The sequence below is a fragment of the Eretmochelys imbricata genome, chromosome 2 (genome assembly GCF_965152235.1).
Source record: "Eretmochelys imbricata isolate rEreImb1 chromosome 2, rEreImb1.hap1, whole genome shotgun sequence".
In the NCBI taxonomy this organism is placed as follows: Eukaryota; Metazoa; Chordata; order Testudines; family Cheloniidae; genus Eretmochelys; species Eretmochelys imbricata.
In genome coordinates, this window is record NC_135573.1 from 221,925,056 (window position 1) to 221,939,235 (window position 14,180).

Sequence of the window (14,180 nt, forward strand, 5' to 3'; positions counted from 1 at the left end):
AAAGGTTTTATTGTCATGAAATTCATTCAGATCATTAAAAAAACAGAAAACAAAACAACCCCCCTAGCTTTTTCTATATACTATTTGAATAAGTTGCAGAAAATAAGTCTTTATTTCCTATTGTTTGCACCAAAAACACATTAAAGCAGAACTCAGTAATATATTCCCACACAGACTGAAAACAGTCATTTTAATTCCGTATACTGTATTTTATAACATGTGTGCCACTTGCTTAAACTCATTTAGGCCCTAATCCTGCAAACATTCACAAATTTAAAGTTAAGTATGTGCACAAGTGTTTGCAGAATTGGAGGCTAATGGTTTAAACATTGATTAGAAAGCTGATGGAGACAAATTTTAAAGAGGGTGAATTAGAGAGAATAAAACCAATGCCATGAAGGCAGTGACAGACTAGGGCCAGATCCTGCTCCACTGAACTCAATGGGAGTTTTGCTACTGACTTTAATGGGATCAGGATTGAGTTCTAGATAACCTATCAACTCATGTGAATTTATGGACAAGATTTATTGTTTTTTCAGTTAACGTGAATAGGAAGATGGGCCAATGTGGCTTAGAGAACACTGCAACAGACACACAAATTTCAACTATGATCATAATTACCACATTGTATAAGTAATAATTAAGGCTAAGATTTTGTCATGTTTATTTTTAGTATAAGTCACGTACAGGTCATGGGCAATAGACAAAAATTCACAGAAGCCGTGACCTGTTTGTGACTTTTGCTGCTGCAGCTCCATAGTGTCTCCTGCCATCATGATGACTGGGAGCTGCAGGAAACCCCCTCTTCCTTCCCTCCCACATATAGGAGGCTGTCATCTGTCACTGGAACCCTGAGGAGGGCCCCCTGAGGAGGCTGTCAGGGGACTCTGAAGAGGCTGTCGCCCATCACTGGAACCCTGCCAGGGCCCCGCTGGCTGCCGGCTCCAATCCCATGGCCCCAGGGGCTGAAGCAGAAAATGTCACTGAGGTCTCTGGAAGTCATGGATTCTGGATTCAGTGACATAAACGTAGCCTTAGTAATAATCAGTGGAATCACCTTTGGGATAGGGACCATCTCTTTGTTCTGTGTTTGTACAGTGCCTAGCACAATGGAGTCCTGGTCCATGATTGGGGCCCTTAGTTGCTACCATGATAGCACTATATAATAATGCTTAATTTCATTAAATGTTTTGATATTGTTTAATAACTTTGTTGAAGAAAGCACTCATAATACCAAGAGATCTTATAATGACAGGCTGATGGAAATTGGCCAGTTATCCTCTGTGATAATGGACAAATATATCCTCTAAGTTTTGAATAGTTTTATCCCATAAAATGAAAGTCATTTCCCTTTTTGCAATTCTCCAGCAAAGCTACTGAGTTCAGACTTACTCTTGGACCAAGGAGGCCAGGCTCACCAGGGCGACCAGTATCACCGCCAGGACCCCTAGCACCAGCGGGACCAGGAGCACCACGGCTTCCAGCAGGTCCCTACAAAAAAAAAAAAAATTATAAAAAAAAATTAAAACCAAGGCAGAGACAATTAGCCATAAGTATCATCCATATATATAAATAAAGAAATCCTGCATTACACTACTTGACTAGAAGTAAATTGTACAAAAACTCACCATACCACCAGTTCTGCCATCAGATCCAGGGAGACCACGAGACCCAGGAACGCCCTACGAATAACAAACACAAAACAGATTAAGAATGGAAAAGAGATTAAGTCACATGCTAAGGCAGAGTTTGCTAAAACTCAGAATGCAAACCAGAACTGCTGGTATCTCAGATGAGTCTGGATCTGAGCACCCTCAATTGTGGGGAAATCTGGATCCTGAGAGAGATCCAGACTTTGTGTCTTCCCAGAGCTCTAATGGGTGGAATCAGAACTTTTGGTCTGAGCACCCTCAGTCTTTGGTAAAATTCAGCTCTGGATCTGGGGCCAAACTTTGGCCATGATCCTCTAATCTGATCCATGCAGGTGGGCCCTTGCACCCATGCAGAGCCTTACTGACACCTGGGAGGTTCCACGTGAGTACAAGGAACTGCCCGTGCAGCTCAGATTGCAATATCGGGGCCTTTCTGTCTATAGCCAACCACTAATCTTCATCTGAAACACATATGGGATTATCATTCCGTTTTCTTTCCTCTCCGGGTGAGCGCCTGATCCTATGAGGGGCTGAGTGCCTCCTCGAGGAAGCTGGCCTTGTTCCCCTCCAGCTGGAGGTGCCGTCTGCACCTTGTCAGAGATACTCACCAGCCTTGCAGGATCGAGCCCCTGGCTTTCAACTACATTTATGTGTATCAATGGGTTTTTAAAGGGCTAAGTGCATTTGTGGGGCTCTAAAAACAATAAATATTTAACAAACAACAATAACTGAAACCAACCATAAACATATACTTTGAGGACAAGTATAATTTTCAGCATTAATATGTACTATGCAAAAATGGCTCAGATCACTGGATACAATATCTGTTCAACGGGCACATTCCTAGGGGGCTCGACTTAGCCGGAATAGTACGGATAGCAGCATTAATGACTCCCCATTTCTTTATTTGTATTTGTTGTTCTAGTTTTGCTGTGTCATTTCCCTTCTTATTTGCTTATGGCTGAAATGTGCAAGGAGAACCTACTCTTAGACCTGCTGCACCAGGGGGGCCGGTAGCACCAGCTTCACCAGTAGTGCCTCTCTTGCCTTCCTCACCATTTGGACCAGCGGGACCCGGTGGACCAGCAGCACCCTGTTTCAATGTGAATAGAGAAAAAGATCAGAATCTTATGCGACAGGCTACACTAAAATTAATTCACTGAAACATGTTTCATGTGCTACCATACTCACAGGTTCACCCTTGTTACCAGATTCTCCCTTGGATCCAGCAGGTCCAGGCTCACCCTAAAGTCAAGCAAAGAGGTCACAGAATTAAACACCCTAAAAAACTACTTTCTTCCACCTGTGCAAGCTTTCTATGCAGCAAAGAACTATTTAATAATCTAACGGGAGTATCCTGCATCGTTCTATTTTGATAGACAATCAGGGGCCATTCCTGGTATGTGTCAAATGGACTTTTTTGGTTTAACAGACATGGAACATTCATAGAAAACAATATGTTAAAAGATAATTTAAAATAACATCAATTGACCTAAAGCATTCAGGGCCTGCTCCTCAGTTGGCATTATACCAGCCGAGGGCCTGGCATTAAGACTGTTGTTGTATCTTTCTGCCTTACACAAGCTTGGATAGCATTAGTGTGCAAGAACTACTGAGCTTTATGGTCATCACACCCGAAGGATGTGCGACATATGAATTCTTAAGTCACAATAAGCCAAGCGGTGGCAAAATGTGGAAGTGAGCTGCTATGTGTAACTTGAAATGCCTTGGAAAGAAAAACTAAAATGTTTGCCATTAGAGATAAAATATATCCAGCAGGTTTTACAAGTGTGGATACTTTGGCCATTATAAAATAGAGAGACACTATAGACTATGCCACTTACAGCAAGTCCTCTAGCACCAGCTGCACCAGCTGGGCCAGCAGGTCCAGGAATACCACGAGGACCAGGCAAACCAGGAGCACCAGCAACGCCAGGAAGACCCTGTTAAGCAAAAAAGAAAGAAAGAACATAACAATCTCATTATCTTCTTTGTCACTTTAATTGAAACATGCTTTCTGAAGCAACTCAGCTTGAATTTAGAGATACTCACAGCTGCACCTTTAGCACCAGCAATGCCATTAGCACCAGGGTTGCCCTAATAAGGAAGACAAAAGGTATTGGTTAATATAATCTTCTGCTTACTTCCCCGAGCTCCAAGAATTCACATTTGCTGATAGCAAGGTTGAAGCTAACTTACTGCAGGGCCAACAGGGCCAGAAGCACCAGGAAGTCCAGGCTCACCTCTTGGACCAGCAGGACCACTGGGACCGACAGCACCAGCAGATCCAATATCACCCTATTTGAGAAAACGGTCTCAGACCTTTCAGCTACAAGCACAGTGCAGTGATAGACCACAGCACGGTGTCTCTCAGCATACACTACCCACACCACCGCAACCTGAGATTAATAATAAATGCTGGCATTTGTTATTGCTGTGTGAGATGTGAAGAAACCGAGGCTACGTTTACACTATGAGCTGCAGTGTGATTCCCCAACTCGTGTACATGTACTCGATGACAGCCAGCGTGAGTCTCACTAGCACTGTAGCCATGGTAACAGGAGTAGTGGCAGTAGAGGTGTGGCTGAGCCATGCCAAAGACATAACCACTGGTGTTAGGTGGGTGGGTGTGTACTCGGCACGGCTCAGCTGTGGCTCCATTGCCTCTACCCCTGCTATTTATACTTGTGCTAGTTCAATGAGAACTAACCTGAGCAATGTATACGATCTGGGGAATCACACCCCTAGGTCACGGTGTAGACATAGCTTTTATACCCATTTTCAGGGACACTGAGCCTTGGAAGCCTATGTAGTTCCCATGGAAGTCAGTGGCTTACATGGGAGCGGTGGGTCCCCAGCACCGCTGAAAAATCAGACCATATGTTATTACCCAAGACCATATGTTATTACAGCAGGTCAACTGCAGAGTCAGTTTGCACTATTGCAAATAATGACACAAGGTGCAGAACAACCGTGAATTGGTCTCAAAGTGCCTCCAGGCACTGGATGTCCAATTTAATTTTTGGCATCTGAACTTATAATAAGCTACTGGCAGGGTATCAATTACACCTTTTTATGGGATCTTACCTTTTTCTTTTTTTTAACGGTACATCAGAATTAGAGGCTATCTTAGCTGAGACAGAATCTTTAAAACTCAGCCCTCGGACCCATAATTGTTCTGATTACTTATGTTTTCATCAACTGACTGTACAAACTCTCTGCTATTACTGGATACACTCTGGGTAAGGTTTTCTTTGGTTTCTAAAGCTACTGCCTTCTATCAAGAATGTGGCCTGCGTGTATCTTCATCTTCAATACAGTGTTTCAGTTTGCAAAGACTAAGGATCCCAGCAAATAATTCTCCATTATTCTGATCTAAATATGAATCAAGATAGATTTGTCTGCTACGACATGTAGTCTTCATGGGAAGCACATCTGTATTAAGGAGGAGGATAGCACCAGCAAACTAATCTAGCTTATTCAAAACCAGTGTAGCCCTTGGCCTCTTGGCAAGTTGTCAAATCAGCTCCCAAATGGGGCATAACTTGACTCGCTGGTCTAAATCCTGCCATTCTTTCTCCATCAAAAAATCCCGTTTTATTTAATGGGAGTTTTAACTCAATAAGAACTTCAAGATCTGAACTACAGCAAATGGATTATCCAACCTACAGTCTGCAATGGGGACAAGTTATTTACTTGAGGGTTAAAGTAAAACTATAATTATTTTTAATTGTAGGTTCTTCATAGTAATTTTTGGAACTCAGGAAATGAGGACCCTGATTCACCACCAATCTGCACCTTGTGTAGTTTTTCATACCTGTATAAAGTGGGTGTAAAATGCTACCATGCTGATTTGGCATGTTTCACCTCCACTTGTCAGAGGTATACATAACTGCAACAGGAGTGAAGCACTGATGAACCAGGCTCTATATCTCCGTAAGTGCCTTTATCTGTTCATTTCTTAGATTCAGATTTCATCTAATCTATTATTAACTATAGAGGAAATCCTGCTCTCAGATCCAGAGTGTGAGTCTCTTACTGGCATTTCCTTTAGTGATTATTCTGCATTCATTCTGCTCCAAGAAGTTCAGTTTACATCAATGCCAATGCGGCAATCAGTTTGAGTGCTGAATATGGAACAGATTTGTACCAGAGAGCCCACAGCTGGACTTTACAATCCTATATGCAATCGACATATTTTATGTAATCCTTTTGGGAACATGCTCCCTATGATCATTTGGGGCAAACATTCCCTGGGATTATTGAGGAAAAAATAAATTAAAATAGTCTAGCTGTGTGGAAAAGCTGCCATATTTCAAAATGTTACTTATGTATATATGTGATAATATTTCCAAATATTAGGGTTAGGGTTTTTCCTCATTCTGACCTGTAACAATAATGTTTGGTTTGAAAGCACTGCAGTGTCAGATGTGAGCGCACATTTTGCTGTGCATAAGAATTAGATGGTACATTTCACCTTCCTCTAAAAGAAGATATTCATACCTTAGCACCAGGAGCACCTGGGAAACCTGGAGGACCAGCAGCACCAATGGGGCCCTACAAAATGAAAGAGACAAAGTGTTTAGAAAGATTACTGAAAACACAGGCACCTTAGTTGCTGAAATAAATATATGGCAAAATACAAATGTATCTATCTGATCAATTACTTATCAATACATCTTCTGAATCTCAGAAGTGACAATTAGAAATAGGATTGATACTGAATAATATTTGCAGTGTGGATTAAGACTTTATAAATGAGCAAAGACTCCTGTCCTAGAACCAAAACACATGAGCAGGGCAGGAAAGTACAGGATGGGCAGAGGCAGCCATCTGCTAGTGCCAGGCAGGATGCCTCACAGCAAACTATCACAAAAAACAAAGGGGGAGCATGTTATTCTGGCCAGGAGCAGTGCACCAGCTACTCCTTGCTGCAGATGCTTATCAACTGTACACCCCAGTGCACGAGGCATGTGTGTTGTGTAGGGCAACTGGCCAACTGCTTGCATGGGAGAGGGAAAGGTTCCCTCAGCTCTTTGCATTACCTTGCACTCTAGTGCCTGAAGCAACTCTCACTGAAGTCAATGTGAGTCCTTCCATTGTCTTCAATAGGTGATGGATCTGGCCATAGGGGAGCAGAGGGCAGGATTTGACCCTAAGATGTGAACGGACTGTACAATAGTTACCATGATCACCTCCAAAAGGAAACCAGGATTTGTGGGTGGATGAGGCAATAGGCGACTTCGCTTCCATTGTGATGAATAGGAGACAACTTATGCTCTGTAACCATGGCAATCCCCAGTTGGCACTACTCACTGTGGGTTACCATATTTAAACAGTTATGCAGCACTTTAGCCATTCAACTCTTTCAGTCTCTGCTTCACTGAATACAATACAGAACTGGGGTGTGGCCTAGGGGTGGCAAATTGTATTATATTTGTGACATAGACTCTCAGGATGATATTAACATAAACATCTTTATTCAACTAAAGTGGCTCTGTCTTTAAAAATGGCAAAAGCAAAGATATTTCAGCAGTAACCTGCCGTTCCACTGGCCCTGTCATATCTAGGTGCTGCTGTGAGACTTGATGCTTGGAATTATTATGGGACAAATATTCTGGCATACAGTACCTAGACACAACTGGATGAGTTAGGGATAGCACTAAATCTCTTCGTTTTTGTGGATTTATAGCCTTCATTTTATTTTGTTCTTCTTTGCGACACAAAAAAGTGTTATTTTTTCTTAAATTATTAAGGGAAAGCATAACTATGATTCACCGATTATTGGTACCATCATCATCTCATTCTGTTTCTATTGGGCTAAGACCTTCTCTCAATTACACTGGAGTAACTCATCAACAGCAACAACCCCCCTAGATCCAAATGAAGTCATGGGGTGTAACTGAGAGGAGAATTTGGTAGATTATTTCTATCCAGTGTACTATATAACTGAAGGAACCACCGTGACCCCGCTTTTCTATGATTTTTAACCCAGAAGTAATAACCACAATGGTTGTATCTGCTAACTTTAAAAAAACCCCTGTAATGTGTGCTAAAAATCCATATCAGAAGTAATATGCATGAAAAGTAGCCATTTGCTGAACTTCCATCATCTTGACGTTTGGAGTGTTTTTAATTTTGAGAGGCATGAAGAATGGAAGCAGAAAAGCACTTGGTTTTTTTTAAAAAACAAGTCTTGAGGAGGATCAGACATTAAATCACCTACACATTGAAATTTGGTTTGCTGAAGTTAGTAATTCTGCACATACAGACATCTGATTTGGATCTCACATCAGTGTAAATCCAGAGTGATTTCACTTAAGTCAGCCACTAGTTAGGATTTTACATCAGTACTAACCCATCTGAATTTGTTTCAGTGTGAAAAAACTGCCTTTGAAACAATTTAAATGGTCTGGTTTTGCCCTTGAAAAGTAAAATAAAATCCCAGCTGCCTGGTCCATTTGGTATATAAATGAGTAAATGAGAGTACAATTTGATCCTTTCACATGTCAGGTATGTTCTACCAATGTTGATGTCTGAGAATCTCAGCAAGTGGTGACTAAAAATGACATTATACTTCATATTTTACTGACTTCCTGTTGGTTAACAATCATAAACAGAAAAGGCCACACAGATAATCTCATTGAACAATGGGAAATTCTGCATAATTCAGGAGATGGCTACAAGACTTAAAACACCACCCTTCTGCCCCAAATGACCAAAGTTGTAACTTACAGCAGGACCTGTGGGGCCAGCACTGCCATCACTTCCACGAGAACCCTACAGGAGAAAAATATGAGAATTAACTTCTGACACAGGATTAACAAATACCTACTGAAAAGGCACAGTAAATATGAGTTAAGGTAAGTAAAATATACAGATACGAAGTCACTTACAACGGGTCCAGGAGAACCTATTCTTCCTCTTTCACCAGGGAGGCCACGAGCACCCTGGAAGAATACATTTAATTAGTTATTTTGTACATGTGAGGCAAAACATTCACTGAGCAAGACATGACTTCAGTTTTGCCTCCATCACTGTATTAACATTCTTCAGAGGAATAGGTTTCAGATTTTAATTCTGATCAGGCAAAGAATGTCATTCCAGTTAAACATGCACTGTTATATTAGGATGACTGACTTTAACAAAATTGACCACAGTGATTGGCAAGCATTAGAAGAGCTAGCTGAGAAATATCTTACAGATTTAGCAATTTTCTACATTATGAACAATAGCAAATACTCACAGCTTGTCCTGGGCTACCATTTTCACCATGGGCACCAGGTTCACCCTATTAACAATAAAAAATTGTTCGTCGGTTAGGCCTACATTACATTTCTAATGGACTGTTCAGTGGCCCTACAGAGATTTTAAGGGCCTGATCTTACTCTTATTGATCTCAGTGGGAATCATATCGCTGTCCTCAGTAAGAGCATATCTGCCCCTAAAGTCCCTAACTTTACATATCTAACATGTAGAACATCCCCATACTGTGAGTAAAAGACCAGATTTGATCAATATTTTTCAGTAGGTTTTTTTTTTTTGGCCTCGCTCCCCCTCCTTTTTTTTTGCCTTAGGTCAAGATTACAAACGCTGGGTCAGCCCACTCCATCTAATGGCCAGAAGTAAGCCATTACCCCAGTGCCTGGTATCTTGAGGCCAGTGATCAGAGATATGTATGGGAGTCATCCAACTAAACACACCTTTTTCTGTCCTTTGACCACTAGATGTTGCCCTGGATGCTGTCCCATAGGTGAATATATCACTGTGCTAGAGCACTAATATTTTGTTCTATAGAAGTATTATGAAGCTACAATATGGTTTTGCAAGAACTGTTGCAATGTAATTTGAGAACAAATAAATTTTGCTGGTTGACAGTGTAACATATATTTGTATGCAGTAATACCATATGATGTGTTTGGTTTGTGACAATAAAAAGGTGTAATATAATGTATAGCAGAGCTAAAATTCCCCCAATAGTGGCTCATTTAGCCTTATGAATCAGTGTTATAATCTGCATTCTATACGTCATGGATTCATGTAAATTAGTCCCTGTGAATATATCTGTTCTCCCTTAATCATGGGTCCTCCAAAGTAATGACAAGGCCAAATTTAACCCCGGTGTAACTTCCCTTTAATCAGCATAGATACACCATTAGTGATTTTGGCTTACTCTGTTTCCAGTCATTAGTATTCATAACTCATGTGTTAATAATTGCTCTCTCATTCATTTCACAATTTTTGTCTGATTTTCACCTGCAAGTATTTAACAGAAATTTTGATAGCCTAATAGTTTGCCATTAAAGAAGTCAGCAACCAGATAGCATGCTGCATAGAGATAGATATGAGAATTCTGTACTATAATCAGCAGCATTCATTAGTAGGCCCCCAGAAAAAAGGTGATGAAAGGAATTTTGTGTGAAATTTGTGTGTTGCTGATTTACTAACTGTGAAAATCAAACCTCTAGTGTGAAATAAGCAAAAGTATCCCAGCTCCCAATTGGTTGTTTCTATCAACATTGCTATGAAGGACTGAAATGAAAAGGGAGAAAAAGTATGAAGGAAAGAAAGAATGACTAGTTGGGGAACCTAATAAGTTGTTAAAAATGCCTGTGTTTATGTGATTTTCCATTTCTCTGCCACGTTTAAATTCAGTTTTGCAACATTGCTCTTTAAATCTGTTGCTAAAGTGTGGCGTTGTGAAGAAAAAAGCCCAGAAAGACCAACACAATCTGAATTAAAGCAACATCACCAATCGTCAATGTTCTAACAGAAGGCAGTACCACAATACATGGCTAAGGCAACAAAATTTTTCGGAAAGGGGAGAGATTTTCATTGTAATGGACTTAGGGTGTAGGGAAAGGAGAATCATGATTTTTTAAATACTGCTGGAAAGCTAACCCGTAGGGGCCCAATCCTGCAGCTCTTACTCAGTAGAACGACTCTCGCGAGTAACAGCTCAAGGCCCCGGGCATGATCTCTCTTGTTAAGAAATGACATGTATTTCTGTTACATGGGTCAGCTGATGTCAGAGTTATTTCATCCTGAGAAATGTTTAGGTGACAATGTAAGAGATGAATTGGAGATAATAGCATGTGTATTTTTCTGGAGGAAGTTGTAAGCGCCCTATGTTTTAAACTCCATTATTCTGATTTAGTTTTTACCTTGACACCTGGTGCACCGGCTTGTCCCCTTTGACCATCCAGACCGTTGTGTCCCTATATTGGATAAAAAATAATTATTAAAATATATCGTCTTGCCAATATTTATTCATGCCTACAAACTGTCATTCACAGGTGGAAGGTCTATCTTTCCACTATCCCTCAATGCTAATCATATGGTTGTTTTTTCTTCCATTTTGTTACATCAAGGACACATTCAAGGGTTTAACAAGACTCATTTTGCTAGTCCATACATTTACAATGTCTCTCACATTAATCTGTGACAGATTTATGGGGACTTCAATATCCTGAGATATTTTCAGGCTTGACCACATAGGTAAGAAATATGCTCACCCTAATTCCTTTAAAGCCAGGCAGACCAGGAGTTCCAGGGAAACCACGAGCACCCTTAAAGGAAACAGAGGGAGAGTGAAGGAATGTCTCTCACATTAGCAATTATAGCTAAAGGGAAAAATGATAACTTTTGCAAAATATACTCATGTATTGACCAGATTAATAAATTAGGAAAAAGATTTTAGCTATAGGCTGGGAGCCTGAACCTGTGAAATACTCAGCATTGTCAATTCCTATCCTTCACAGGGCAGGCACTTAACTATTAAGCACAATTATTAACAAGAAGCAGCCAATTGCCAAGTTCTTGTGTGGGATGCATAGGGTGTAGATCATAGCTGTTAGGATTCCAAATATATTCTATACTAGTGTAGTCTTCTACACTAAAGGATCCATTCTCCTCTTCCTATGCAATTCCTTGCCCCCACCAAAAAAAAAATTAATATAAGCCCCTAAACGTTTCTGATACACAGAACCTCTAGCTCCATACAGAAGAATATAGACACAGAAGAATCCCTTAGGGTATGGAAAGGCAGCAGAATAGCAGAGTAGTCCATTCAGGCCAGTATTACTAGTCTGATAATATGTTCCTTTTCCTAAATGTCCCCAGGTTTTATCAACTACAAGGCAATTATTTGGTTTAATATATGATAGGCAATTGCTCACCTGAGAACCAGGAACGCCCCTCTCACCAGATCTTCCAGGTTTTCCAGGGTGACCCTGAAAAGTGACAGAAAAGAAAACTAGTTGTGTAAACAAAGGCAATGGAACCACTTTTTAAAAATTGTTGGAGCTTATCTTCAGTGCATGGATGCTACATTTGCTTTAATTTCACTTTTCCTGTATTTTTGAGGCTTGAGGTCACATTTGGAAAGGTTTAATATTTGTCTGTTTTACATTATGTTGAAAAATGCAACATGATTTCTATAAAATCAATGGTTTGGGGAGTTGTGGTTCATTTTTTGGTGGGTGTTTTACACTTTTGAGTAATTGTCACCAGAACACCTAGGGGTGTCACTGAAATAAGATAAGTTTAACTTAGAGATTTTAATCATGAACATCTGACTCTAATGAAGATGAATGGTGTTTAATAACTACTTACATCTTCACCAGTCTTTCCAGGAGGACCAGCTGGACCACGGGCACCAACGGGACCCTATAAAAAAAGCACCAGGATTATGAAGTTGAACAATTGAAGTGAGACTGCTCAGTTGCTTTGATGTTCAATTTGAATTAGAGATGGGCCTGACATGGGACCCTGGTTCTGAGTCCTTCCATCCCAAGTTTTGTGGAAGCCAGCTGATTTTGTAGTTTATGGACTTTAGACTTGTGAAAGTCTAAGCCTCATGGCTCAGGCCTATCTCTGACAGGAGCAAATGGAAACAACAAATTCAAATTCCTCTGGACATGCACATATATAAAAATTTCAGAGTTAAGATCCGCTTCAAATTAACAGTAAGGGGCAAAAAAATCTACTTACTGTTTGACCAGGTTCACCAGGTTCACCAGCAGGTCCTTGGAAACCTTGAGCACCCTAGAAAAAAATAAGTTTTCTTAATATCGTCTTATAGAATAAACTATTCATATTCTGTATGCGTATACTCCTTCTCACCACCCCAATGGCTGTAATCTGAATACACTTACAGGGGGTCCACTTGTTCCAGGTGCGCCTCTGGGTCCCATTATACCCTAGAAAAAAATATATAAAAATCCTGTTAGCATAATAATAATAATACTTGGCCATTATCTAGCGCCTATCATTTGAGGAGCACAAAATATGTTACAAACATTAATTCATTAAGTCTGACAACATTCCTGAGGAGTAGGAAGGGATTACAGCTGCCATTGTGCAATAGTTGAAGCACAGGAGGTTAAAGTGATCTGTCTCAAGCATGCAGCCAGCCAAAGGCAGAGCTGGGAATAGAACCTAGGAGTCCCCTGACTCTTCTTCGCCTATTAGCTTACCACCAACTCAGCACAGTATATATGAGATATAATGAAATTATTAAAGGCACACTGCCAATGCTGACAAGTCATTAGACTTCCTACTTTCTTTTTGGCTTGTAGGTGAGGATATAAGTGCCCTTGCACACGGTCATTCCTCCTCTTGGCTTGCCTGCACTATTCTTGTGAGCAAACAGGCAGTGTGAAAGGATAATGACACTAATATGCACATCCCCCCAGTCATAAACAAACAACAAAAAAGCCTTTGTTAAAGAAAGTTACATTTTAGGGTCTCTCGACCTTGTCAGTGGCTCTTCAAAGGAAAGGAAGAGATATTGAACAATGAAATCTGATATCATTGCAGGGCAATAAGAGAAAAAAAATCTAGATAATGAATGATTATATATGTTACTATTACTATATACTGCAAAATCCCTGTCAGTGTACCACTTTGGAAAGTGACTCTGTGTATACATTGCATATGTAATATTTTGCCAGATATAGAGAAATTATTTTCATTTAAATTCTCCATTTTGCATTTTTTGAACTTCACAAGGCAATCCATAAAGTGTTACTAGTTTATTCTGCTAAACTGATATTACGAAGCCAAATTATGCCCTTAAAGAGGATTGTTAATAGACTAACATGCAATCTGTTAACAATGGTTTTATATATTACAAAGCAAACACAGAAACAAATAAATAAGACACCCCAAAACTCATCTATCTAAACTTCCAACATACAAATTCATATTTTATAGGATCTAGAGTGCTTTATGTCATAACTGAAATAATTAAGTATTAACCTTATAATAATCTAAAATACGAATCTGGGAACATTTTTAGATATTCTGAGAGCAGGATGAAAAAATATATAGCAGCGTTTCAGTACATCAGATTATGCAAAATTAGGGTCTCTTAAAAATGTGGACAGTCCTCATTAAAACTAATGAAAGCAACATATGCCTATTGGAAGAAGGATCCTATGGGATCGAGAGAAATCTTAGTGGGTGATGAGACTGCACAAACTGTATTTTACAATACGTGATATGTTTACCAAAAGATGTAATGAT

At 40.0% G+C, this 14,180-nt stretch overlaps 1 protein-coding gene across 1 annotated transcript in view; it reads right to left on the reverse strand.

Moving 5' to 3' along the window:
- COL1A2 (collagen type I alpha 2 chain) overlaps positions 1–14,180 on the reverse strand; it is a 127,049-nt gene that overhangs the window by 26,071 nt on the left and 86,798 nt on the right. The window contains exons 5-21 of the mRNA XM_077808748.1: positions 12,809–12,853; positions 12,645–12,698; positions 12,267–12,320; positions 11,831–11,884; positions 11,168–11,221; positions 10,817–10,870; positions 8,899–8,943; positions 8,549–8,602; positions 8,388–8,432; positions 6,156–6,209; positions 3,852–3,950; positions 3,705–3,749; positions 3,497–3,595; positions 2,844–2,897; positions 2,638–2,745; positions 1,629–1,682; positions 1,393–1,491 (exon numbers count right to left, since the gene is read on the reverse strand). Coding sequence (XP_077664874.1) covers positions 1,393–1,491; positions 1,629–1,682; positions 2,638–2,745; positions 2,844–2,897; positions 3,497–3,595; positions 3,705–3,749; positions 3,852–3,950; positions 6,156–6,209; positions 8,388–8,432; positions 8,549–8,602; positions 8,899–8,943; positions 10,817–10,870; positions 11,168–11,221; positions 11,831–11,884; positions 12,267–12,320; positions 12,645–12,698; positions 12,809–12,853 — 1,071 coding nt within the window. The remainder of the gene's footprint in view (positions 1–1,392; positions 1,492–1,628; positions 1,683–2,637; positions 2,746–2,843; positions 2,898–3,496; positions 3,596–3,704; positions 3,750–3,851; positions 3,951–6,155; positions 6,210–8,387; positions 8,433–8,548; positions 8,603–8,898; positions 8,944–10,816; positions 10,871–11,167; positions 11,222–11,830; positions 11,885–12,266; positions 12,321–12,644; positions 12,699–12,808; positions 12,854–14,180) is intronic.